Source organism: Suncus etruscus, chromosome 2 (genome assembly GCF_024139225.1).
Source record: "Suncus etruscus isolate mSunEtr1 chromosome 2, mSunEtr1.pri.cur, whole genome shotgun sequence".
In the NCBI taxonomy this organism is placed as follows: domain Eukaryota; kingdom Metazoa; phylum Chordata; class Mammalia; order Eulipotyphla; family Soricidae; genus Suncus; species Suncus etruscus.
This window is the reverse complement of record NC_064849.1, coordinates 44,682,484-44,710,267: the sequence shown is the minus strand read 5'-3', so window position 1 is coordinate 44,710,267 and position 27,784 is coordinate 44,682,484. Positions and strand designations below refer to the sequence as shown.

Here is a 27,784-nt window from a genome sequence, read left to right as displayed (position 1 = left end):
CTCATGCCTTAAAGAATGTTATTGACATGCCGATTTTATGGAAAATATTTTTTATTCATATTTTTATAATTTTATTTTTTACTTACATAGTGTTTTATTTTTATAATTATGTTACAGATTCCTGAGCAAGATGAAACTTATTTAGAAGACAGTTTTTGTGTTGGTGAAGAGTCTTGCAAAAGCCAATCAAGTGAAGAAGAAGTGTGTGTTGATTTTAATATAACTGAAGATTCCTTTACAAATGGGAGTAAAAAATATAAAACCCGGGGTGCAGTAAAGCTAAAACAAATGAAGAGGAGACAGAATGACACATGCACTAAAAAGAAATCCAGAATTATTTTACCAGATGACTCAAGTGAAGAGGAAAACAATGTAAATGATAAATCACACAGTGTCATTAAACCAAGTACTGTTCACAAGAGTGCACAGAGTCATTGTTTAAATTTAGCTCCTTTTACATCTTCTCAGCAGTCTAATAACCATTCTGAGTCAACTATTTACAAATCACCAAAGCAGAGACAACGGATACCATTTGATTTAAAGGATACAGTTTCTGATGCTTTGGATTTTAAACCACAGAACTATAATAAAATGGACTCTACGTCATCATCATTCACTGCTGTTGCCTTGGAGAAAGACACTAGAAAATTTCCAGTTCACTTTAAGGTATGGCTCAAAACCTTCAGAATATAACTTTTGTTGTTGAGAGTTGCTTCAAATAACTAGGTAAAAGAAAACAGGCGAGAGTCTTTAAAAAGGAAAAGAGCATGTTTCAGTACTTGGATATTTATAGGTTACTTAGGTTTTAATTGGGGGTTGAGTGGGATTGGACCACATGTGGGTAGAGTATTTGACTTGCACTTGCCTGACCAAGTACTGTTCCTAGTGTCCCATCTGGTCTCCTATCCCCCAAGCACCTCCAGAATGAATACTTGTGCACCACTGGGTATGGCCCAAAAATAAAAAGGAAAATAAAAAGGATGTAGAAAAGTAGGCTATGGTATAGAGATAGTGAATGTGAGGCAAGCACCCTTCTATGCTATTGTTCTACTCAACTTCCTGTTTTAAATTATAGCCATCCTTCTTGTTGTGAAGTAGTAGTTTGGCCCCTCATCTACAATCAACTTACATCATGTTGAAGGAAGAAAAAGTTGAAAAAAAAGTTTAAGTAGAGAAAATCAACAGATATTAGAAGTTTATGGCACTTAATATACCTTTTTAACATGATAATGATCAGTGGTTTGCACTTTTTCAGGATTCTGGTACCTCATTGGCATTTTGCTCCAACTCAAAATTTCATTTGTTTGATATGCATGCCCCTCTTCCACAGGAATGTCAAAGAGCATGTATTTTTGTAGACAGTCGTGAAATCACTTCCGGCTCAGCAGTAATTTCTTCCTTAAGAGCAATTCATGGCTTACATGTAGAGGTTTGTCCTCTCAATGGTTGTGATTACATTGTAAGTAACCGAATGGCAGTGGAAAGAAAATCTCATTCTGAAATAAGTAATATCAATAACAACAAATTCATCGATCAGATCCAGCATCTTCAGAGCATGTTTGAAAGAATATGTGTGATTGTGGAAAAGGACAGAGACAAAACAGGTTTGTATAAATTAAGTGTGTGTGTGTGTGTGTGTGTGTGTGTGTGTGTGTGTGTGTGTGTGTGTTCTTTTTTTGGTGTTTGGGTCACTTGGCAGCGCTTAGGGGCTACTCCTGCTCTGCGCTCAGAAGTTGCTCCTGACAGGCTTGGTGGATCATATGGGATGCCAGGGAATCAAACCGGGGTCTATCCGAGTGCAAGGCAAACACACTACCCCTGTGCTATCGATTCGGGCCCCTAAATTAAATGTTTTAAGGGGATTAGAGAGCTGCTTACAGCAGACAAGGTCTTACCTTGCACCCAGAAATCACCAGAATGTTTTTAAGGCTGCAAATAACTTGATGTTATTTATACTTCTGTTAGAATGTGAGGGGTGGGAGGGAGGGAGGAGGGGAGAGAGAGAGAGAGAGAGAGAGAGAGAGAGAGAGAGAGAGAGAGAGAGAGAGAGAGAGAGAGAGAGAGAGAGAGAGAGAGAGAGAGAGAGAGAGAGAGAGAGAGAGAGAGAGAGAGAGAGAGAGAGAGAGAGAGAGAGAGAGAGAGAGAGAGAGAGAGAGAGAGAGAGAGAGAGAGAGAGAGAGAGAGAGAGAGAGAGAACTGGACTCAAATATCATTTATTTACATGTGTTATTACACTGTTTAGAGAGAGAGTGAGTGAGTGAGTACTGGACTCAAATATCATTTCTTATTTACATGTGTTATTACACTGTTTAAATGTGTCCTGTCAGATTAAGTGGTGAGAAACTGATGGCAAGTGGGCCACTGGTGAGATTCTTCAAAAAGAATCCTGTCTTCAACAAGTCAGTAGTGAAAAAAGAAGTTGAATGAGGATGTTTAGGTGGTAGGACTAGTAGTGTGATGGGGCTCAAATATTCTAAGATATACTTCTGGGTCCTTTTATAAGGTGGGACTGAGTGCCATCTGCGGTTTTCATCACCTCATTGCATAATCTTTCCTTTCTATTTCCCACTGACTTCCAGGTCTTTGCTTTCTTTGGTTTTGTTCTGGACCCAGAATTAAAGAGCATGAACTCTGTCTGGTTTCTTGCATGAAATAAATCCTGTTTTAAGACTCTTTGAGTTAGCATTTGGTTTTTTCTAATCCTGTCTCATCAGAATCCCATAACAGTAGGAGAAGGGACTAATTAAATGACCAATTTTGTTGGATACTAGGGGTAGGTAGATAGTGGTACTGTTATTGAAAGTATGACTTTAAAAAGCAATATGTTTGAAGGATGAGGGTGTGATGTGTGAGTGTGTGTGTTTGGAACTAAACCTCAGAACCTAGACCTTGTGATACTAGTTCAGTATTCTGTGTGTGTGTGTGTGTGTGTGTGTGTGTGTGTGTGTGTGTGTGTTTGCTTGGAACTAAACCTCACAACCTAGACCTTGTGATGCAAATTCAGTATTTTTACCATGTGTGTGTGTGTGTGTGTGTGTGTGTTTGCTTGGAACTAAACCTCACAACCTAGACCTTGTGATGCAAATTCAGTATTTTTACCATGGAGCCACATCCCTGGCCCTCTGCATTCAGTTTTGTGTTAGACTTGAATTCCCACTGTCACTAAATTCCTATGTTAATTTGGAAAGACAGAATTAGAATGTCAATTAGGCTAGGGGCTCTCTGTGCCTAATTATATGCGAGCACTTGAGACTAGATAAAAAGATTATACAGAAAAGTTGAAGAAACATTAAGTTCTAGCTTCTCAATAGTTATACAGAAAAGTTGAAGAAACATTAAGTTCTAGCTTCTCAATAGTTATGTGATTAATGCATTGATAACTCACTGCCTCTGACTGATGATTATGAATTAGGAAGATTAGGTGAAATTTTTATCTGACTTGATGTTTTAGATCCATCTCTTCAGTCCTTAGTGTTAAAGGACTTTAAAAATGAAAAAAGGAACAATGTTAACTATTTTATTTTTATTTTTTAAAGTTTATTTATTTATTGATTCATTGATTGGTTTTTGGGCCACATCCAGTGGCGCTCAGGGATTACTCCTGGCTTTGCTCTCAGGATTCGCCCCTGGCAGGCTAGGGGACCATATGGAATTCTGGGAATCGAACAGGGTCCCTGAACAGGGTCCCTCCCAGGCCGGCCACATACAAGCAAATGCCCTATCGCTGTGCTATCTCTCTGGCCCCTATTTCTATTTATTTTTTATGTTTAATCACCATGAATTAGCCATTATAATTATTAAAAATTAAACAATTAGATAATTTATTAACATTAAATAATATAATAATTAAATAATTAAAGATTATTTATTAGTTTCAAACATACAATGTCACTGCCAAGTAGTATTTCATTGTGTAGATGCACAAGTTTCTTTTTATCTAGCCATCTGTTCTTGGGCATTTATTTTTCCATATTTGGGTTTTGTGAATAATGCTGCAATGAACATGACTGTAGATGTCTTTTTGGGACCCTTGGGATATAATCTGAGAGGTGGGATTGCTCAAATGCTAGATTTTGAGTAATGACCATATTGATACCCAAAAAGATTGAGTGAGTCGACATTACCAACAGTGAATGAACCCCCTTTATCTTCACATTTTCACTAATACAGGTGGTTCTTTTTAATGAGTGCCAGTCTCTCTGATGTGATATCTCATTGTTTTGATTTGCATTTCCCTGATGACTAGTGATATAGAGAACATTTTTTTCATATGGCCACACCCAGTAATTATCAGGGGCCAAAGATAGTGGGCCTTTGTCAATTGAACCTTCCTCAGCCACATGCAAGGCAGATGCCCTACCCATTGTACTATTGCTCTGGCCCAATGTTTTGTTTATTTATTGTTTTTTTTTGGGCCACACCCAGTGGTATTCAGAGATTACTCCTGGCTTTGTGCTCAGAAATTGCTCCTGGTAGGCTGGGGGACCATATGGGATGCCAGCAATTGAACCTGGGTCCATCGTGGGCTGGCTACATGCAAGGCATGTGCTATCCCTCTGACTTTTTTGTTTGTTTTTTTGGGTCACACCTGGCTCTGTGCTCAGAAATCTTTCCTGGCAGGCTTGGGGGACCATATGGGATGCCAGGATTTGAACTAATGACCTTCTGCATGCTATCTCTCTGGCCCCATTTTTTTTTTTTTTAAAGCACAAAGGCCACCTGCATTGCTGCTGGGGGTAAGGTATAGTAGGGACAGAGGTCACTTTTAGAGATACTTGACTTGGCATAGGCCTGACATTTTCAGTGCTTAGATCTTAAGGGCCATCAGGCACTCCATGCCAATGCTGGGGATTGAATTCAAGACACTTAAGTGCTCTTCCTATCATTTCTTTAACAGCAAATCCTTTATAAAAGAAATAGATTTGGGTAAATCTATAAAGAGAAAGACAACATAATAAAAGTTATAGATATGTCTTGTGGACTTTTGTTTTCTTGTGTTTTGCTAATGAAAAGTGACAAAAGAGGGGCTAGCACTGTTGGGGTATTTGTATGTGACCAACCCAGGATGGAACCAGGTTTGATTCCCAGCATCCCACGTGATCCCATGAGCTTTTCAGGTGTGATTTGAGTGCTGCCAGGTGTGGCTGACTCCCCCCCCCCCCCACAAAAAAAAAGAAAAAAAAAGAAAAAAGAGCAAAATTGGTAGAATATTGAAAGAAAATAGATAAATTTAAAATTGTTCCTGTCAGTGAGGCAGGTTGCAGTTGGGAATGAAACTGGAACACTGGTGGTGGGATTGGTGTTGGACCACTGTATACCTGAAATTCTATTATGAATAGCTTTGGAAATCATACTTTCTTGATTTTTCTTTTGTTTTTGGGACACACCTGGTGATGCTCAGGGGCTACTCCTGGCCATGCGCTCTGAAATCACTCCTGGCTTAGGGGACCACATGGGACACTAGGGGATCAAACCACAGTCAGTCCTAGGCTAGCACAGGCAAGGCAGACAGACACCTTACCACTTGCACTATACTGGCTCCCCATACTTTAATTTTTTAAATATATTTAAAAAATAGCTAAATGGTTGAAAGGAAAATGACAAGGAAAAAAATTTACAGGTATGCAAGATTGGATTGCTCTTGGAATAAATATAATAATAATAATAATAATAATAATAATAATAAATAAGACAATTTTCTTTTTTATTTTTTTTCTTTTCTTTTCTTTTTTTTTTTTTTTTGGTTTTTGGGCCACACCCGGCGGTGCTCAGGGGTTACTCCTGGCTGTCTGCTCAGAAATAGCTCCTGGCAGGCACGGGGGACCATATGGGACACCGGGATTCGAACCAACCACCTTTGGTCCTGGATCGGCTGCTTGCAAGGCAAACACCACTGTGCTATCTCTCCGGGCCCAATAAGACAATTTTCTAACAGTTAACAGGTACTTAATGAATACTAGCATTTTGGAAATGAAGAATATCTTAGACTTAATAAGTGAATTCTTTTGATAGCTGTTGTGTTGAGTACATTTCCAGATACTCCTAGATATTGAAGATTTCTTTTAATTTATCTCTGATATTTGAGAAGTACTTAAAATCATTATTTGTAGGATTTCTCTAACTTATTTGCTCAATGAGATATAGATCTTTAGGTTTTAAAATATATAGTGCTAATGATTCTATGTTACTAACATTTGTGTTTTCCTAACTTTAAGGCGACACATCCAAGATGATTAGGAGAACAAAGAGCTACGATAGTCTACTCACTACCTTAATTGGTGCAGGAATCCGAATTCTTTTTAGTTCCTGCCAAGAAGAAACAGCAGATTTATTAAAAGAACTGTCTTTAGTGGAGCAAAGGAAGAAAGTTGGTATTCATGTTCCAACAGTGATGAATAGTATTAAGTCTGATGCACTTCAGTTTTATTTAAGTATTCCCAACATAAGTTATATAACTGCAATAAATATGTGTCACCAGTTTTCATCTGTGAAAAAAATGATTAACAGGTATGTCTGTTAATATTTTGGATGGTTACATTTAAATTCTAAAAACATTATTTCAGTCTTTTTTTTGGGGGGGGGGTTTGTTTTTTGGCCATACCTGGCAGTACCCTTGTGCCAGGCCCTGTGCTCAGAAATCACTCCTAGAAGGCATATTATGGGATGCTGGGGATTGAACCCAGGTCAGCCACATACAAAGCAAATGCTGTTGCTCAGGCCCTAGTTTTTAGTATATTTTAAAAATATTTTAAAAATATCTCCAGGTGGAGGCTACCAAGCATTTTGAGGGTTGGCCAGGCTAATCTTCCATGCTACAGGACCTGAAAGCACCCCCTCAGTCCTTGTATTGAACATCATATTTTCCCCTTCCCATCCCAATAACTAAGCTAGTATTTTACTATTTCATCAAGTCTTTGCTTTCCAACATTTAATAATTATTGTGTGAATCTGAGGACATTAAATAGGAGAAAAATTAGGCATTGCCTTTGAAGAACTTACTGTATTTTCCTGCGTATAAGACAACGGGGCATATAAGACGACCCCCTAATTTTACAGTTAAAACATAGCCTCAAAGGTTATACTGTAATAGACTTCCTCTCTGACTCTGGCCAATCTGAGCAGCTTTTTACGTGTAGATTTGGGTCCAGAACATTGTCTAATTTGCATGCATAAAAAGCCTGCTTGGATTGGCTGAGTTAGAGAGGCGGTCCGAGCAGCCTTGCAGTGATTGGTGCAGGATTGAGTTGGAAAATTCATTTTGTGGCAATATCCAGACGATTTTCGTTTAGCAGCATGTTGTTTTTTTGGGACAGACTTGGTATATAAGATGACCCCCGATTTTTGGTTAACTTTTTTGTTTGTTTGTTTCAAAAGTCATCTTATACGCTGGAAAATATGGTAAGAGACCTATAAGAAATAGACTAACAACACTCATCTAATCTTAAATTCTTACATTTGAGGAGTACTTAGTTCTGTAGCCTGAAAACTTTCAAGCTGAAATTTTACTGCTTTATGATTATCACATTACTTGAAAAGGGATATTTTAGAAAATAGACTAATTTTAATTGAACTAACATATATATTGTTGAGCTTAGAGCAAGAAAAGATACAATGGGAGTTCAGGTGCTTGTCTTGAAAGTATGATCGTCCTTGAGTCCTATACTCCACACTACATATAGTCCCTTGAGCCTAGAACCAGGAGTAAGCCCTGAATACTATTGAGTGTGGCCTTCACTCCGCCTCCCAACACATATGGTGAAATTGCGATTTTAAATATAAGGAATGTACTTTCATTTCATTTACACTATTAAAGGCAAAAGGATGTCGAATGGTTTTAGAGAATTGATTTTTTTAAAAGTAGTTTTGTTTTCTAGGGGTTAGAGAAATGGGGAGGATCAAGACTAACATGATTCAACAAACTACTACTGAGCTACATTCTCAGGCTCTAGTCATGTTCTTTCAGCAAGAACATTGTGTTTTCTAAGTGAAATGCTCAAGAGTAATGACTTTCTATCTTATTTTCAGCTCACCCCAAGAAATCTCCAAGTATGTACAAGTAACTCATCAAAAGGCTGAGGATATCTATAGATATGTTCACTCTGTGTTTGACATGCAACTTAACCATGGTCCTGACTAGACTGAAGTCTGAGGCACAAGAAGACTGCTCAAGGCACAGATCTCAACAGCTGTCACAATGCACTTTGGCATTTGCCACAATTGTTTATTTATATATGTAAATAATGTATTTCCACATCTGTTTTGTATAGTGGGTATTTTAAATGAATTATGTATTTAAAACTACAAGTCCAAGAGTCATTTTGATTATAAGGTATAAATATTTGATTTTTCCCAGAGATTAAGTTACAGTTGTCAAAATAATCTGACTGCTGCCAGCATATTGACCATAAACAATTATGTATGTCTACGTGCACATATAATACATACATATAAATTGAATTTTCCAGAAAATTTATATATTCAAAACTACAAACATGTTGGATAAGGTGTTGTAAGAAAAGAGCCCCAATCGAACCCAGGATTTCCTGGGTCAGCTGTGTGCAAGGCAAGTGCCCTATGACTGTGCTATTGCTCTGACCCCATGCTTTTATCTTTTTTTAATTACAAAAATAGGTGCTGGACATAGCTCAAAGGGCTGGGTCTCCTGCTCTGCATAGCTAAGACCTTGTAACTGCAGTCTCCTGAGGACTGTTGGTTGAGTCCCTTCCAGACATTCACAAAATGATTTATAGTCTCATGGTGCATGAGTACCCACCATCACTCTTGATAAGCTTCATGATCAAAATATTCAAAAGCTGGGGCCAAAGAGAAACTTGGAGGCAGGGCATTTGCCTTGCATGCAAAGATGGTGGTTCGAATTCCGGCATCCCATATAGTCCTCCGAGCCTGACAGGAGTGATTTCTGAGCGTAGAGTCAGGAGTAGCCCCAGAGTGCTGCCGGGTGTTATCCCAAAACCAATATATATCCAAAAGCTGATCTCAAACCAGCAAACTTTTGTCAAAAAAGTTCTTGGTATATATCATCCTGTGATCTGAATTTTTGTGGAGAGGCAATTATTGGTGGTCTATAGCTGAATGTTGCACAGTTTGCATTGGCAATATTGAGCCTGCTGGAAAAGTATGAATAAATTTTCAGTATTAAAGAAGAAAAAAAAGAAAAGAGCCCCAGGGATTACTGAAGTAGAAAAAGAAAATTGTTTCCTTGATTGTTGTGGGAGTGAGATAGTATTGGAAATGGAACCCAGGGCCTTGCATAGAAAGTTATTTACATGTTTTATTACTTGAGCTAAACCCCTCCGCCTCCTTAAGCAAATTTAAACGACCATGTTTTTTTTGGGTCATACCTGGTGGTGCTCAGGGGTCATTCCTGGTAATGCTCGGGGGACCATATGGGGTGCCTGGGATCAAACTTAGGTAGGCTGCGGGTAAGGCAAACAAAAATGCTCTACCCACTGTGCTAATGCTCTGGCAGCTGAATGTGCTTTTAGTTTTCACCTATCCAGTGCAATCATATTCTATTAGGATGACCTCATGCCTTATTTTTATTGTTTTTCAAATATCACATACAAAAAAATTGACTTTTAGTATAAATAAATTGTTGAATTTGGACTCTCATCCTTTGTGATTATATGATTTTATTAATAGCTTACTTAGGATGGCATTTGATCTGAGGAACCTGGGTTTGATGCCCTGGTCAGAGTCAGGAGCAAGCCCTGAGCAATGCCTGGAGCAGGCCAATAACCAAAAAGAAAAGACATATTTCTATCAGTCCTATAGTTAATATAAAATTACTGATATGTATTAAGTTCTTTGTTTTTTTTTTTTTTTTTTTTTTTTTGGTTTTTGGGCCACACCCGGTAACGCTCAGGGGTTACTCCTGGCTATGTGCTCAGAAGTTGCTCCTGGCTTGGGGGACCATATGGGACACCGGGGGAATTGAACCGCGGTCCGTCCAAGGCTAGCGCAGGCAAGGCAGGCAAGGCAGGCACCTTACCTTTAGCGCCACCGCCCGGCCCCATATATTAAGTTCTTAAAGATGTAAAGCTAACTATTTAGACAATCTAACTAGCAATTTAGAATTTGGAATAGCGGGCCCGGGGAGATAGTACAGCGGTGTTTGCCTTGCAAGCAGCCGATCCAGGACCAAAGGTGGTTGGTTCAAATCCCGGTGTCCCATATGGTCCCCCGTGCCTGCCCGGAGCTATTTCTGAGCAGACAACCAGGAGTAACCCCTGAGCATTGCCGGGTGTGGCCCAAAAACCAAAAACAAACAAAAAATTTGGAATAGAAAATTAACCCTATGAATATATCCAATGTCCAAATGTAGTACTAGTAGAATGAGCTAAGTTTTTATTTTTTTATTTTATTTTTTTTTTGTTTTTGGGTCACACACAGCAGCACTCAGGGGGTTACTCCTGGCAGGCTCGGGGGACCATATGGGATGCCGGGGGAACCAATGACCTTTTGTGTGAAAGGCAAGCGCCTTACCTCCATGCTATCTCTCCGGCCCCTAAAAGTTTATTTTTAAAGGAACTATCTGAAAGGAAAGCAGTATTTACTGTAGTATGCTATATTAATAAGACTTCTTTCTTAAAATGGCAGATCATGTCAACGTTGGTTAGTCTTCCAGAATGTTCACATATGAAAATAAGGCTTAAGAGAGCAATTGAATAGATTCTGACAAAAAACAAAACACTTGTTTTTTAATATACTTGTTTCATAATTATGTAATTTACAAACTTTAAAATATACCAAGAAAAAAAAATCAAACCCTGAACGGTGGTGATCCTTGAGAGCAGAGCCAAGAGCACAGCTAGGTGTGGCATAAAAAACAAAGAGTCTGAAAAACATTAACATTAACATCAACACTGAACCTGGGTCCGTTCCTCATTGTCTGCAAGGCAAATGCCCTACTGCTGTGTTATCACTTTGGTCTTTGAGTAATATCCTTGACCTTTAATGATGACTTCATAATCTGGGCCGGAATGATAGCACAGTGGTATGGCATTTGCCTTGCACATGGCCGACCCAGGTTCTATCCCTGGCATCCCATATGATCCCCTGAGCCTGCCAGGCATTTCTCATCTCAGAGCCAGGAGTAACCTCTTGAGTGCTGCCACAAAACACACCCACCCCCCCACCCCCCCCCTCACAACCACCCCCACCCCCCCTCTTGAGTGCTGCCACAAAACACACACACACACACACACCACCACTCCCACCCCCCCAGACAAAACTTTGTTTCTAACAGCATTTTCTTTTCTTTCTTTTTTTTTTTTTTTTTGGTTTTTGGGCCACACCTGGCGGCGCTCAGGGGTTACTCCTGGCTGTCTGCTCAGAAATAGCTCCTGGCAGCACGGGGGACCATATGGGATACCGGGATTCGAACCAACCACCTTTGGTCCTGGATCGGCTGCTTGCAAGGCAAACGCTGCTATGCTATCTCTCCGGGCCCCTAACAGCATTTTCTTAAAGTAAACTGACATAGAGGCCACATGTTTAGGAAGTAAGGTGCTTGCCTTGCATGCGGCCTACCAGCCAGGGATTATTCCTGAACACAAAATGGTAAGTCTTTTAAAGCCCCTCCATCAAAAAAAAAAAAAAGTAAACAGACTTAGATGCTCATACAAAGACATTTAATTGCTATAAAAATAAATGTACAATTATCTACATAAGTTTTTCTTACATTTTTAATAAGCTGAAGCAAAGAAAATCTTACTCTAATACAAATGGAAAGGAATCAATTTCAGATAAAATTACATTATGAACATAAACACTTGCCAATTAAAGTGACATAAAAGTAATGATCACAAACAAAACATGTACGTACTTCAAATAAAGACAAATACTGTTTCTTGATGAAAATCCTGACAGTATTATCAGTTTTACTATGTAGAATCAAAGTCTTCAAAATAATAATCTTTCTCTTCTTCATCTAAAGATTCCATAGCATTAGTGAAAAGTTTTCCAATACCGGAGTTTTCCAATTCTGTAAAGATATTTAATTAAAAAATAAATTTCTAAAAGTAATATCAATGAAATTGAAAATGACTATAAAAAGTGGTAGGTCTATCCCCTGAGAACAACTGATTTTACTATTATGGTAATAAAGACATTTTATAAAAGAATTGAGATGTACTACCTTTTTGAAATGTTTTTCTTCTGGGTGTTAGAGTTAAAATATCAGTTTCAACCTACAAGAGAATTCATTTTAGTGGTTAGATATTGCCTCCAACAGACAAAATTAGCATAACTTGTCCCCCGGCACTTTGAATATATTGCTATAACATTTAATTACTTGAAGTCCTCCTGGCAATTTGCCATTTTTTTTTTTTTTTTTTTTTGCAATTTGCCATTTTTAAAAAAATAGATCCAATGACAAATGTGCATTCTTTTACGCATCTATATGCCTGAGCAGTAAGGGACAGTCCCCGAGCACTCCTGGTTGTGGCTCTCCCTCCCTCTACAAACCAAAACCCTAAACTCTCCACATCATAAAGCTTGAAACTGTAAAATCATTAAAGTCAGCCATAATGACATTAGTATTGCACTATTAAAATAAAAATTAGTAATGAGAGGGATGAACCTGGTATTTTGCTAGGAATGCATTTTTAAATCAACCTTGTTTTTCAATTCTGGCTAACTTGACAAACACAACAGTGATTTAAGATTAGTTCCAAACAACAGTGCTTAAAGGCCTCTCAAAGTTGTGAAAATCCATTATTACACTAGCAAAACTTTAGTTCCCTGGACATTGAATTTGTGCTTAAATTGGCCATTAATATGCTAAGCTTTAAGTGTATAAAGGATGTTGACACATAGCTGTGTGTAATTTTATTAACCAATTTTGGTTCTGTACCAAACCCAGCAGTGCTGGGGGTTGGGGGGAATCCCTGCTTAGTACTTAGTGGTCATCCCCCCCAATGTGGTACCTCAAGTGTCCAGCATGAAAAAAGCATAGTTCAAGCCTGTAGAGCAGCACACCTCTGGCTCTAACAAGACAGTTTTAAAACTACTATGTTCGGCAATCTTAGTTTTTTGGTTTTTTCAGCAACACCCAGTGGCTCTAAGGAATTACCCGGTGGCTCTCAGGAGTTACTCCTGGCTTTTTGCTCTGAAATTACTCCTGACAGGCTTAGGGGACCATAAAGGATGCAGGGGATTGAACCTAAATTGGCCATTTACAAGGCAGATGCCCTACTCGCTGTGCTATCACTCTGGCCCCTATGTCTAAACTCATTCATGTTCAGATTGTGAGGTATATGTAATTTTTTTTCTTTGAAATGAATCAAAACACTATTAGAACATGTAGCCTTCAAAATAGTCCAGTGAAATAAATCAATGTCTTCATTAATTAAATGAGATTAGAAATTGCCCCTGGCTTGGGGGGACCATATGGGACACTGGGGGATCGAACCGTGGTCCTTGGCTAGCGCTTGCAAGGCAGACACCTTACCTCTAACGCCACCTCGCTCGCCCCTAGAATTTTTATACTACTTACTAACATCAAATACTGACAAGCAGTATTTTATTTTTAAATAACATCACTGGTGATGTTCTGGGATTACTTCTGACTCTGCACTCAGGAATTACCCTGGCAGTGCTCCTGGCACCACTAGGGATGCTAGGGATCAAACCCAGGTTGGCTGTGTGAAAGGCAAATGTCCCACCTTTTACTATCATACTAGCCCTGAAACAAGCAGTGTTGGAATGTACTGGAGAATCTCAATGCAGACTCAATCAGTTAGGGTTAGAATCGGGAGTATAATAAGCTTCCTACATTACTTCTATTCATGCTGAAGTTTAAGCAATACTTGTTAACTCTTTACTGGCAAAAAGACTAGAAAATGGGTATTGTTACTTTAGGCAACCAAAATTCTCATAAGAATGTAGAACTCAAAAAATCTAGAAAATACTGAACAAGAATCTCTTTAGTCAATAGTAGACTGAAAAATTTCAAGAATTTAATCCAGATTGATTTTCAACAAAGAAATCTCTGTTATTCCATGTGGACAAATGAAGTTGATAAAGATTGGTTGTGATTTTATGTTTCCAATATTCATTTTACAGCTTCTGAGAGGAATTAGACTTTAGCAAGTATGCAATATAAGTACTTCAGCATGGATAAAGGGAGAAACCACCAGAATCTGACATAAGAAAGGCTGTCCTCCTGTAGCTAAAATAGTCTTCATTCTGCCCTATCATTCTCTAAGACACATTTATTTGAGGAAATCAAATAATGAATTATGTGACTTAGCTTTCTAGAACACTTTTATTTGTATATAAGCTACCCAAATATAATCAGAAATGGCTGGCAAGCATAAGGTTGTGCATTCAAACTCTGGTATAGTCTAAATGGGTGAGGTAGTCCTGGTAAGTACGTTCTGAGGGATCTGGAAGGCGATTCAGGGGTTGAGGAAGTGCTCAGGACAAGCATAAGGCCAAACACTTAATACTTAATGTTACACATATGGCGACATAATCCTAACCCGACAATCCACCTCAGAGTGAGGTCACTAACAAAGGAAAAAAAAATGGCATGAAGGTAGAAATACTTACTACATTTTTCTTGACATTGCCCCAAACACTACATCTCTGGTTTTTTTGCATGTGAAAAACATATTTATCACAATCGCCCCTGTGAGAATACAAAATAGCTTAAAGTTAACATTAATGTCTATACCTTTATCCACAGATTGAAAAACTGGCAAAATTACATGGTTTCATTACTCAAAAGATTAATTTTTCCTCCACAACTTATAACCAATTAGTGAGATGGAACACCTCTTTGTCATTGTTATTAATTATGGCCATTGTTGATTTTATTGCTTACATTTTATAGCCTTCTTAACAAAAGAATTTAATTAAAAAATATCTTTAAACACTTTGATAACGAACATGATTGTAATTGGGTTTCAGTTATAAAAAGGACACCCTCCTTCACCAGTGCAACATTTCCATCACCCCACCTGGATTTGAGATAGGCTTTCTACTCACAAAGAATGGTGAGTGCAGTTAGAGAAACAACTACACTGAGAACTATCATAACAATGTCAAAAGATTAATTTAAAAATAATTTGTGTGTACCTATGGAGATGGACATAATTTATTTTTGTTTTTTGGGCCATCCCTGGCAGAGTTCAGAGGTTACTCCTTGCAGGGTCAGGGGACCATATGGGATACCAGGGATCGAATCCAGGTCAGCTGCATACAAGGTAAATGCCCAACCCATATACTTTGGTTCCATGAACATAATTTTTATTTTTTTTTTTTGCTTTTTGGGCCACACCTGATGATGCTCACGGGTTATTCCTGGCTATGTGCTCAGAAATCGCTACTGGTTTGGAGGACCATATGGGATACCGGAGGATTGAATCGCAGTCTGTCTTAAGTTAATGTGTGCAAGGCAATAGCCCTACTGCTTGTGCCACCACCTCTGATCCCATGGACTTTTTTTTTTTAACTTTATTTAAACAACTTTATTATATACATGATTGTGTTTGGGTTTCAGTCATGTAAAGAACACCACCCATCACCAGTGCAATATTCCCATCACCAATGTCCCAAATCTCCCTCCTCCCCATCCAACCCCCGCCTGTACTCTAGACAGGCTTTCTATTTACCTAGTACATTCTTATTATTAGGATAGTTCAAAACGTAGTTATTTCTCTAACTAAACTCATCCCTGTTTGTGATGAGCTTCATGAGGTGAGCTGTAACTTCCAGCTCTTTTCTCTTTTGTGTCTGAAAGTTATTACTGCAAGAATGTCTTTAATTTTTCTTAAAACCCATAGATGAGTGAGACCATTCTGTGTCTTTCTCCCTCTGACTTATTTCACTCAGCATAATAGATTCCATGTACATCCAGGTATAGGAAAATTTCATGACTTCATCTCTCCTGACAGCTGCATAATATTCCATTGTGTATATGTACCACAGTTTCTTTAGCCATTCATCTGTTGAAGGGTATCTTGGCTGTTTCCAGAGTCTTGCTATGGTAAATAGTGCTGAAATGAATATAGGTGTAAGGAAGGGATTTTTGTATTGTATTCTTATGTTCCTAGGGTATATTCCTAGGAGTGGTATAGCTGGGTCATATGGGAGCTCGATTTCCAGTTTCTGGAGGAATCTCCATATTGCTTTCCATAAAGGTTGAACTAGTCGGCATTCCAACCAGCAGTAGATAAGAGTTCCTTTCTCTCCACATCCCCACCAACACTGTTTGTTCTCATTCTTTGTGATGTGTGCCAATCTCTAGGGTGTGAGGTGGTACCTCATAGTTGTTTTGATTTGCATCTCCCTGATGATTAGTGATATGGAACATTTTTTCATGTGTCTTTTGGCCATTTGTACATGATTTTTAATTGTAACATTCTGTTACAATTCTGTGAGAAAAGTCCTAATTTTCTAACTTCCCATATTAATACAAATTGAGGACATCTCCAAACTTTAAGGATTGTGTAATAAAAATCACTATACACACATGCATATACATACATGCCCATATCACACATTACCTTAAACTGCATTAGCAAAAACTCATGAACCAAAGTGGACAGTAATGGGGTTGGGGAGAGGAAGGCCTGTCAGTTCTCAGGGAATGATGTGTGATTTTGGAATTCAAACCAGGATCATTGGCTGTAGCTGTATGGTAAACAAACACCTCAACCATTTTTAATTTTGTTATTTTTGTTTGGGGCCACATCAGGCAATGCTCAGGGCTTACTCCTGGCTCTACATACAGTTACACTCCTGCTGGGGCTTAGGGGCACTATATGGGATACCAAGGATTGAACTTGGTCAGGTGTGTGCAGGCAAGCACTTTACCAACTGTACTATCTCTCTAGCCCACCTTTAAAATCGATGATGCTGATGTTTTTTTGGCCACATTGCTGTGTGAACTATGTCCTAGCTCCAGAATGAGTGTTCTAAAGTTTAGCACTTTTCAGTCTTTTGCCATTATAATATACTGCATATGAAGAAACTAGTTCAAAATCCTAGTAGTAGGGAATGCTAGATGAATGGGCATGTGTATTTATCTTTTTGTTTTGTTTTGTTTTGTTCTTGGGCCATCCATACCTGGTGATGCTCAGGGGTTATTCCTGGCTATGTGCTCACACACACACACACACACAAATCACTCCTGGCTGGGGGACCATATGGGATACCAGGGGATCAAATTGCAGTACAAAATGGGTCAGCCTCGTGCAAGGCAAACACCCTATTGCTGTGCTATTGCTCTGGTGCATTTTCTTTTGACAAATGTTGCTAAATTGCACTAATTTATTTTCTCAGCAGTACTGCAAGGAACAGCTTTCCTTCCGTTAATTTGTTAGGTATTCTATTAAGAAAATTAGCCTTTTATCTTTGAATCTCTGTATTTTTTTTAAATTGTTGTTTTGTGCTTCAGTTATTTATGGTTATAAGTACCAGGTAAAATTTCTATTTTTAAAATATGGCTAACTTGATTTTTGTGGGGGGATTTGGGGATGTCATACCCATTGACGTTCAGGGCTCTCCTGGTGGTGTTCAGAGACTTGCGGAGACTGGGATTGAAGCCTGGTGGTTCAAGTTCAAGGCAAGTGGTCTAAACTATCATCAGCTCCTAACTTGATCATTCGTGACATTAGGAGGTCTTATGTCAGAAAGACATCAATACAAAATAATTCTCCATGGTTTCTTTAGGTATCATTTACAGGATTTTTTTTAATATGAAAAAGTTTTTTTTGGGGGGGAGGGGTACATCTAGTGATGCTCAAAGATTACTTCTGGCTCTCTGCACTCAGGAATCACTCCTAGTGGTACTCAGAGGACAATATTGGGTACTGAGTATTGAACCACGTCTGGCTGTGTACAAGGCAAACACATTAACTGCTATGCTACTGCTCTGGCTGCAAATTTTTATATGTAAAATTTTGATTCATATGGGATTTATTTTGATATAAAGTGTGAGCTGTCTGTCCCAACATCAGTAAGATTCCCTGATGAAGAGAATCATATACATCAATATTTACCTATCATTAGAGGTTAGCATACGAGGACTGATATATTGACACTGAGGAGTTTTTACCAATGGAAAGATAGCTGATGATGGAGATGCTTGATTTCTGTCCATATTTGGCAGAATATCATCCTCTTCTTGACTCTCCTGGAAACTTGGCAACTAAGAAAGAAAATATTTATTACTGGTAGGTATTCCTAAAAATGTAATTCTTATCACAAAATATTTCTAAATGGGCTGGTAATTTTCTCATAATTTCAAGTGAAGATATATATTAGCAGGTATAGAAAAGAAACCTGGCCTCTAGAAAACACTTCCCTTATACAAAGTGAAGGCTATTATGCTTCTGTAACTCAAAAGCAATTAAAGACAATGTGTAAACAAGGAAGATGTCAGTACTGTAAATCTTAAGAGCCTCCACTAAAAAAAGTTAAAAAGAAAATGCCATCACCATCATGTCCCATACACATCATAAACAAACAATACCCCAAGAATCACTCCTGAACATAGAGCCAGGTATAGTATATAAGTACTGCCAAATATGGGCAAAACCGTACTCTTCCCTGTAATAAAAGTTAATTTTAAGAAACAGAATTTCATTCAGTATGTCTCTTACCAATACTCTTTGGTTTTGCATAGATGATTTACTGAAAAAGTCATCGTGGTCATCTTTTGGCAAATGTTCCAGAAAATCTCTCATCTGCTGCTTTCTTTTAAGAGTTCCCACTTTAGCAGTTATCATAATAGCGTGCTTCTTATCAGTATCAGCTATCTTGCCTTTGGTGTTAGCAAAACATTTTAGTAAGGATCTGGTTATTGATAACTACTTGCCTATAAAAGTTTTTGCAGCAAAATCTAAATGGCTTATTCATATTGAGCAAGTTTACACTGTTGATTATAGTAGAGTCTCTTAAGTAACAAGTGATTCAGTAATGGAATTGATAGAGTATGATAATCAGACACGATTATCATGATTTTAGACATGATTATTCATAAACTTATCATTCATGAAGCTACAAAAATAGGCAGTGTGAGGTCCTCAGAATAACTTACACATTGAAATAACTGAATATAACTACATATTTCCTACAATATATTCAAAGCACAAGGTTGCTACAGCTACTACTACTACTACTACTACTACTACTACTACTACTACTACTACTACTGATCTGTGAATGTCCTACTTTAAAAACTATAAATAAGGAAAACACAAAATACATGTAGTGAATGATTAAAAATTGATACTGAAAACTAAGAAAAGAACATTTACTACATGCTTACCTTTTTGGCCTTTGGAGTTGACTGGCCTTTTTTTAGTGACTTGTTTCATTGATCCCTTACTTTGGGGATCTCCCATGTATTTCCTCTGGCAATCTTCAGCAGACCGAGAACCTACAGCCATTGCTACATGAGACCAAAAACCAGGTATGTGCTTTGGAAGAGATGTAAAAGCACTACAAAGAACAAAACCAGAATTAAGAAACAAGAAATTCTTGGCGCCTGAGAAGTACAGCAGGTAAGGTGCTTGCCTCACACATAGTTGACTGGGGTTCAATCCCTGAAAGTTCAGTTTTTCTTCAAGCCTACCAGGACTGATCACTAGGTGTAGAGCCAGGAATAAACACGAAGTAATGTCAGATGTGCCCCAAAATAAAAAAAAGAAAAATCAATAAAATTAGCCTTCTGAATGGATGATTCTAAATGAGTAAGATTTACTGAGTTGATGGAATTAAGACTGTTCTGGGTAACTTATTTTTCAGTAAAGCAAGATAGTTTTTATTGAAGGAAACTTAAGAGAGGAATACAAATTAAAGAGAGAAAATGAGCATCCAAGCAAGCAAAACAAGTGTTCAGGGGAGAACACCAACTTGAAGAGGAAGCCTCTAGATAATTATTTTAGATAACTTCCTGAAATAATTTACTAATGCTTAAAATATGAAGATGCAATTTTATATGTCTAGTATATGTCTTCTACTTAATGGTACTTTAGTAAACATGGAAATCATTTTCAGTCTTCCAACTTCTTTTAATAAGTCTAACTAATCAGTGATTTAATTTTGGGGGAGACTCTAGCATGAGTAACTTTTCTATGACATTGCTCAAATCTTAACCAGTATCTATCTCACTTCTAAATGAAAGAGGAACTCTTGATTCCTATATATTCCAGGTCAGAAATTTTTAAAGAAAAGTATTCTTTGAGAGACAGATCAACTATATCAGAATTTTTGTTTGTATCTGGGTCACACACAGCAATATTCAGGACTTACTCGTGGCTCTATATAGGCTCAGAATTTTCTCCGGGCAGTGCTAGGTGGACCATCTAGGGAACTAAACTCAGGTTGGCTGCATGCAAGACAAGAGCCCTTTGCAAGATACAGCCCTTTGCTGTATCATCTCTTTGGCCCCCAATACTGGAACTTTCTGCTCTGCCCAATGGATGACTTTAGAGTATTAATCCTCTCATTGTGCATTGAACTGAAGAATTTCTTGGAAAAGAGATTCAATAATCTTGTAAAAAGATGGGGGAAAAATGAAAGAACTCAAAACAGAAATGAAGGATCTAAAGAAGTGGCAGAATGGAGGAAGCTAAATCTAGTCAATGACCTTGAAAAATATGGGCTGTCCTTAAATATTAAGTATGAATGATTATATTTCTTCCCTCATAAACAAGCCAAAGGCATATTGGGCCAAAATGATAGAACAGTGGGCAGGATATTTGCTTTGCATGTGGCCAACTGCATTCGATTCACGGCATCCCATATGATCCTGAGCCTGCCAAGAGTGATTTCTGAGCACAGAACCAGGAGTAATCCCTGGGAGCTGCTAGGTGTAGCCTCAAAACCACCACCCCCTTCAAAACCCAACAAAAATTATGTATACTCTTCCTCAGTCTTTATGTAAACTGTAACTTTCATGTATTGCTGAATGATATCTTCCATACTAATGATTAAAAGTAATTAAATCAGCCACTTAGTAGTTTTTGTCTTCTAGACAATTCAGAGTTGCATTTACTTACCAATGAAGTTTCTCTAATTCCTTCTCATTCCATTCCTCATCATGAATATCAGGTAAATGTTCTACGAAATGCTTATTAGTCTTATCAGACCCTTTGTGTTCAGTGATTGGAAATTCATTCCTAATACAAGGTTTCTCAAAAATTTCTTTAGTAGAATGTCTAGTTTTCTTTTGTTTGATATAATATTCATTTTCACTTTCTTCAGTTTCAGATTCAGAGACCACTGAGATTTCCCTTGTATTTGTTGTGCTTTTCCTCAGGTGACCCTGTGATTGTTTGCTGCTTCTTGTTCTGGTTGTCTTAATATTCCCAGTTTTCCTTCTAATTTCCTTTGCAGTTTCATTCTCTTTAGTAGACAAATCTAATGAGGACTGATGACTGTTAAATGACAGAGCTACTTGATTTTCAATTTTCTTTGACTTTGATAAGAACATTGTAGTTTTTCCTAGATCAGAGGATATCATGTATTCCTTTTTAGGATTAAATGTTTGAATTTTAGGATCAGCAGTGAGAATATCACATTGAATGTCATCTTTCTTGTCTTTATGTTTATGTCCTACATTATATATAAATGTGTTCTGAGTCTTGGACTTACAGATTGAGCTTGCAGTTTCATGTAAGTCTGATTCATTTTCTTTTGGAGGCTTTGATCGTATAAAATCTACAACTGCTTTCATGGTGTCAGAGGACAGATTAAACTTCATGCATTTTTTCTCTATCACCTTTTTAGATTTAAGTGGAGTTAACATAATACAAGCTTTCTTGTGATCAACAGTCAAGTCTTTCTTTTCTTTATCTGAGAAATGCTCTTCCTTTGAAATTAGAATGTCAAGAGATATATTCGATTCTTCAGTGTATTCTTTTGACAAAACAAAACCAAAGATCAAAATCAGAAATTAAGTACAAGCAAAATAAATTACAAAAAAGATACTTTCACAAATGTTTACCCTCCATAAGTTCACAATCACTATTCCCAGAACTGTGACCATCTATTAGTTTTTCAATACATAATGCCCATGACTTCTCACACACTTATTTTGAATGCACAAAATCTTTACTGTCTAGTATTTTATGTAGTTTTAATCTAATATTGTATTAAAATCTGAACTATATTCTGTATCCATTAAGCCCACTGGTACTCAAATCTCTTTCTTTTTTGGGAGAGCGCTCGGGGGCTACTCTTGACTCTATGCTCAGAAATCGCTCCTGGCAAGCTCGGGGGAACCATATGGGATGCTGGGATTCGAACCACTGTCCGTCTGCATGCAAGACAAACACCCTACCTCCATGCTATCTCTCTGGCCCCTCAAATTTCTTAATACTCAAGTTCGTTAATATACTTCACTCTAGGGGCCGGTGAGATGGCGCTAGAGGTAAGGTGTCTGCCTTGCAAGCGCTAGCCAAGGAAGGACCACGGTTCGATCCCCCGGTGTCCCATATGGTCCCCCAAGCCAGGGGCAATTTCCGAGAGCTTAGCCAGGAGTAACTCCTGAGCATCAAACGGGTGTGGCCCGAAAAACCAAAAAAAAAAAAAAAAAAATCACTCTAGAAAGTTCCCTTCAAAACTGACTAAATCAACTAGAAAAACAATCCTTAATAGTTGGGATTATTTTTCTTCAGGGAGAGGACTGAAGTTAATACAAAATCAAAATAGATTAAATGCTACATAAACAGTGGATTAAATACCAAATACAGGTATTTAATATGGTGCTCAGGATTTCTGAAATCAGTGATCTCTACTGGCAGGGATCAGGGAATCAGAGTACTGGGATAAAACCCAGGTAAGTCACATGCAAGGCAAAGCACCCTTATTCTAATGCTGTATGATCATTGTAGCTGCACTAGAACTATACTATTTAATGCTCTTGGCCCAGTGAATATTTTAATCCTTTAAGTTCTTCAAGGAAGTCAGTCCAGTGAAAACTGAAAAATTGTGAACTTTAGTTAAATATTTTATTCTAAGTATTTTAGTTCATTTTATTAAGTAATTTGAGCACAATTCAGCCTATTGTGATTAAGTCATAAAAATACGGTAGTCTAAGTCGGGGCTTCTTAAACTCTCTTTCCAGTTGCAACCCCTTTTCACCCAAGATATATTTTCCCCATCCAGCATACAGAGATATATAAAATAGGTATACAAATCAAACCTTTATTGATGATAAATCTTAAATTTGTTTTAAAACAAAATATTTTAAATGTATGGGACAACTTATATGATTGTGACCCACAGTGGAAAAAGCTAGGGTTTAAGTAGTATTTGGCTGCTTTTTGGGGAGGCTGTGTTCAGGGCTTACACATGGTTCTCTGTGCTCAGGGATAAATCCTGGCACAGGGATTAATCCTTGGGAGGCCATAGGAGTGTGGAGGACTAAATTTGCACCAGACATGTAAAAGGCAAGCATGTCACCTGCTCTCCTATCTTTCTAGCCCCTCTATAAATGCTTATAAGAATGCTCATTTTAATGATTTTTTATTTTCTCTTATGCCATACCGGGCCATGCTCAGAGGACCATGAAAAACCAGGTTTTGAACCTATCCTCTGAGGCAGAGTATGAACAGCAGTCCTTTGAGCTGTTGCCAATGAGCTATTTTCATTTCTTTTCAACTTATATAAAAAATAATAAAAAGCCATTAAACTGATAGATTATCAAATAAAAATTTAAACTTGTATGATTAGAGAGATAGTAGAGCAGGTAGGATATTTGCCTTGCACACAGCCAACCCAGGTTTGATCCCCAGCACCCTATATGGTGTTCTAAGCTGGCCAGGGGTGATTCCTAAATGCAGAGCCAGGAGTAAAACCCTAAGCAGAGTTAGGTGTGGCTCCAAACAAACAAAATTATTTAAAACTTGCTAATGTGTAGAGACTTTAAATTCTGATAGATAGTATAAAATATAGATAGTATAAGGCATTCATTCACTCTAGTCTACTGAACTTGCTCTAAAAAAATCCAACTCAAAACTAAAGTATGTCATTTATTTCATGAAAAGATAGTCATGTTTAAACATTCCTATAAACAGATTTTAAATGAATAATCTTGTGATTTAAATAAAAGTTAGTGCCTAAATAAAAGGAGGCAAACCTCTAAATAAATCTGATTATTTAAAATAATGGATCATTTTAATGTGCAAAGCATTTTAAACTGTAAAAATCATTAAAATAGTATACCAATCACATTTAGAAATCTACAAAATCACTTTATTAAAGATACTTCAGAAAAATATAAAATGCTATTTTGAAGAGATAGGTGACCATTCCATTGTATTATTATTTTTCATAGTCAAAATTTAAAAGCAATCAATTGTTCATTAAGAATGAACTGTTTAGGGCCCGGAGAGATAGCACAGCGGTGTTTGCCTTGCAAGCAGCCGATCCAGGACCAAAGGTGGTTGGTTCGAATCCCGTTGTTCCATATGGTCCCCCATGCCTGCCAGGAGCTATTTTTGAGCAGACAGCCAGGAGTAACCCCTGAGCACCGCCGGGTGTGGCCCAAAAACCAAAAAAAAAAAAAAAAAAAGAAGGACCACTGAAAGCGCGTCCCATATGGTCCTCCCAAGCCAGGGGCAATTTCTGAAGCGCTTAGCCAGGAGTAACCCCTGAGCATCAAATGGGCGTGGCCCGAAAAAGCAAAAAAAAAAAAAAAAAAAAAAAATGCAGTTTTCAAAAATATGCATAATAAACCAAGAAAATATGTTAAGTAAAGTAAGTCTGATAGAAATAGCTTATGATTACATCAGCATGTGGAAGATAACTAAGCAAAAACACAATATGAGAACAAAATGACAACCATTAGAGAGAAAAGGGTATGGGGTGCAAACAGGAGTCAATATGTGGTGGTTACAAAATTTAGACTTTTGTTAACTTTCATAAATTCAGATTTTGATAGGTAATGTACTAAAATTATAAATTTTTCCATAGAAAATAAAATTTTAAATTAAAATTTTCCTTTAATTAAAGAAAATAGTTTATTCTGAATGAAACGTGCCTAGAAAGACCTAAGAAGAAAGTTGGAAGATGTGTGCAAGAGAGAAAAAGCAAGCAAAGAAACAGACAAGCAGGAGAGCTATGTATGTATGTGTTCAAAGGAAAATATGAGTCTGAAGAGCAAAGCTAAAATAACTTTTGGAATGTAAAATAAAAACAAATTTTTTTTTAAGAGGAGAGGATATTAAAATAAATCAAAATAAATCCAGCAACATCATTAGAAAAGTTATAGTAGATTCCTTTTAGGATGGTTAACATTAAACAGTCACACAATATGAATAAGCTGGTATTATTGTTATAAAAAAATCTATTTACTAATATTAACTATAATATTTATGTCTACTAGAAAGGACAATTCAGGATAACAAACCCAAAAGAAATGTGTATAAGAATTCTTAGACTCTTGAACAAAGAGCATACTTAGGCTTAAATTTGATACTTATAACTTTGAGAACCAAAACTCTTCATTCAGGGTCTAATGCTCACTGGATGGACACATGTCATAAATCTGTAATGTCTTGGCATGTCAAACTCCCCCACCCTAAAGTAGCATATAATATTACTTTACAATAGAATCAATAAAAATCTATTACCTTGCCTTTGATTTTGAAAAATTACCCTTCCATCTGTTTCTCTTTCACAAGTTTTGAATTTATCAGAAGACAAATTTTGATATTTCTTTTTTCTAAGTGATTCCTTCAAAAACAAAAATTTAAAATTTTAATTTTAAATTTAAAACTATAAACATGTTTTAATGCATTTTCTCTCATAGCTTGAATCTTTTTTAAAGCAATCAAATTTCGAGGTACTTAAAATTCCACAAATTCCATTAATGTAGCCATTTACTATTCTACATATTTCCTTTATTAATACTTGCAAACTTTCTCAGTAGTATCACAGTGATCATTTACATATGAAATAGCTTACCTGATTAGACAAGTCATATTCTCCTCTGTTTTGAACAGTATTATTGATTTGATCATCTGAGGGCATTAATGGTTTAGTTGTATGATTATTACGGCAAACATTTAATTCTGTACTTCCTGGCAATCTACTTTGCTTCAGTTCTATAAGCACAAAAATAGAGACGATAATAATTATATCATATAAAAGTCAAGCTGCATTTTCCACATTAAAAATTTAGTCCTGGGGATAAAAGTGAGGCCACAAATAGTGTTTACAATTTGATTATGATATATCAGGCCGGGGAGATAGCATATGGGTGTTTGCCTTGCAAGCAACCGATCCAGGACCTAAGGTGGTTGGTTGGAATCCCGGTGTCCCATATGGTCCCCCGTGCCTGCCAGGAGCTATTTCTGAGCAGATAGCCAGGAGTAGCCACTGAGCGCCGCTGGGTGTTACCCAAAAACAAAAAAAAAATTTTTTTTTTTTGATTATGATATAAAGCAATTTTATATGCAAAGAACCACTCTATAAAGAACCATGGTTTTATTAAAATCACCTTCATCTCTTAATAATAATAACAAAAGGGCCAGATAGTCATATCACTCATTCTGGATCTCCTGTCACCTCTAAATCAATAGTAAAGTTAACCCATTCTATATGTATAAATTCGTGTACATCCTAACTTCATGGCAACAAAACAGCTATTTATTTAATTTGTCTTGTATTTCTTTGTATACAAGGAATTCTTGTGTTACGTAGTAACATACCTCTAAAAACGGAGTAGTGTATTACATAGTATCCAGTACCTGTATATGGCCACTCAGTGTCTAATAAATTATATACAATCTTAGATTATATAATCTAATATATAATCTAACTGAGTGTCTAATAAACTATACAATCTGAGATTGTATAGTCTAGTTAAGTCAGTTAACTTCTAGTTAAGTTCAAAAGACTAGTAAAACTATCAAAATACTTTCTGTTATATGTTAAGTAGTATTTGACGAACAATAGTCTTACTCTTAACATTTGTACAGTATAGTAAAGTATAGTAATAGATCATCTTACTATTTATAAACATAATAATGCACTAATAGTGATACTTATTCTATAATTATGAAGGATAATAACCTATGTAAATGATTAAAAGTTGTACAATCATAATTATCATTGCTGACACCTTTACATGACCCTAATTATTTAAATTTAGATGTGGCTTTGTTTTATTTTAGTGGCTTCTTTAGAGTATAATGAAGATGCAACAGTAACAACTACCACCATTCAAAGCAGTTTTTCTTTGTTTTGGGGCCATGCCCGGAGGCGCTCAGGAGTTATTCCTGGCAGGCTTGGGGACCATATGGAATGCAGGGGATTGAACCTGTGTCCATTCTGGTTCGGCTGAGTGTAAGGCAAAAGCCCTCCCACTGTGCTATGCTCTGGCTCCTCAAAATAACTTTTTTTTTTTTTTTTTGGTGTGGTTTTTGGGTCACACCCGGCAGTGCTCAGGGGTTACTCCTGGCTCCATGCTCAGAAATTGCTCCTGGCAGGCACGGGGGACCATATGGGACGCCGGGATTTGAACCGATGACCTTCTGCATGAAAGGCAAACGCCTTACCTCCATGCTATCTCTCCGGCCCCTCAAAATAACTTTTAACTGTTCTTAACAGCTCCATAAAACAAAGGGCTAATGAATCACATTAGAGTACAGTATGATATACACCTATTGAATTTCCCAAAGGAAGTAACACATTTTATTTTATCTTTTTGGTGTTTGAGTCACATCCACAGGTGCTCAGAGGTTACTTCTGGCTCTGTGCTCAGTAATCACTCCTACAGGCATGGGGGATCATAAGA

At 37.3% G+C, this 27,784-nt stretch overlaps 2 protein-coding genes across 4 annotated transcripts in view; one reads left to right on the top strand and one right to left on the bottom strand.

Moving 5' to 3' along the window:
- Positions 1–8,206, top strand: part of FANCM (FA complementation group M) — a 64,502-nt gene extending 56,296 nt beyond the window's left edge. For all 3 annotated transcript variants that reach the window (XM_049768337.1, XM_049768336.1, XM_049768335.1), the window contains 4 exons: positions 118–666; positions 1,238–1,604; positions 6,216–6,507; positions 8,026–8,206. In XM_049768337.1, the coding sequence (XP_049624294.1) occupies positions 118–666; positions 1,238–1,604; positions 6,216–6,507; positions 8,026–8,137 (1,320 nt within the window). In that variant the 3' untranslated portion in view covers positions 8,138–8,206. The remainder of the gene's footprint in view (positions 1–117; positions 667–1,237; positions 1,605–6,215; positions 6,508–8,025) is intronic.
- Positions 8,207–11,906: 3,700 nt separating this feature from the next.
- The window catches only part of MIS18BP1 (MIS18 binding protein 1), a 30,959-nt gene continuing 15,081 nt past the window's right edge, over positions 11,907–27,784 (bottom strand). Inside the window, exons 7-15 of the mRNA XM_049768947.1 lie at positions 25,951–26,090; positions 25,617–25,719; positions 21,039–21,897; positions 19,304–19,476; positions 18,636–18,796; positions 18,033–18,181; positions 14,578–14,656; positions 12,161–12,212; positions 11,907–12,007 (exon numbers count right to left, since the gene is read on the bottom strand). Of these exons, the coding sequence (XP_049624904.1) occupies positions 11,907–12,007; positions 12,161–12,212; positions 14,578–14,656; positions 18,033–18,181; positions 18,636–18,796; positions 19,304–19,476; positions 21,039–21,897; positions 25,617–25,719; positions 25,951–26,090 (1,817 nt within the window). The remainder of the gene's footprint in view (positions 12,008–12,160; positions 12,213–14,577; positions 14,657–18,032; positions 18,182–18,635; positions 18,797–19,303; positions 19,477–21,038; positions 21,898–25,616; positions 25,720–25,950; positions 26,091–27,784) is intronic.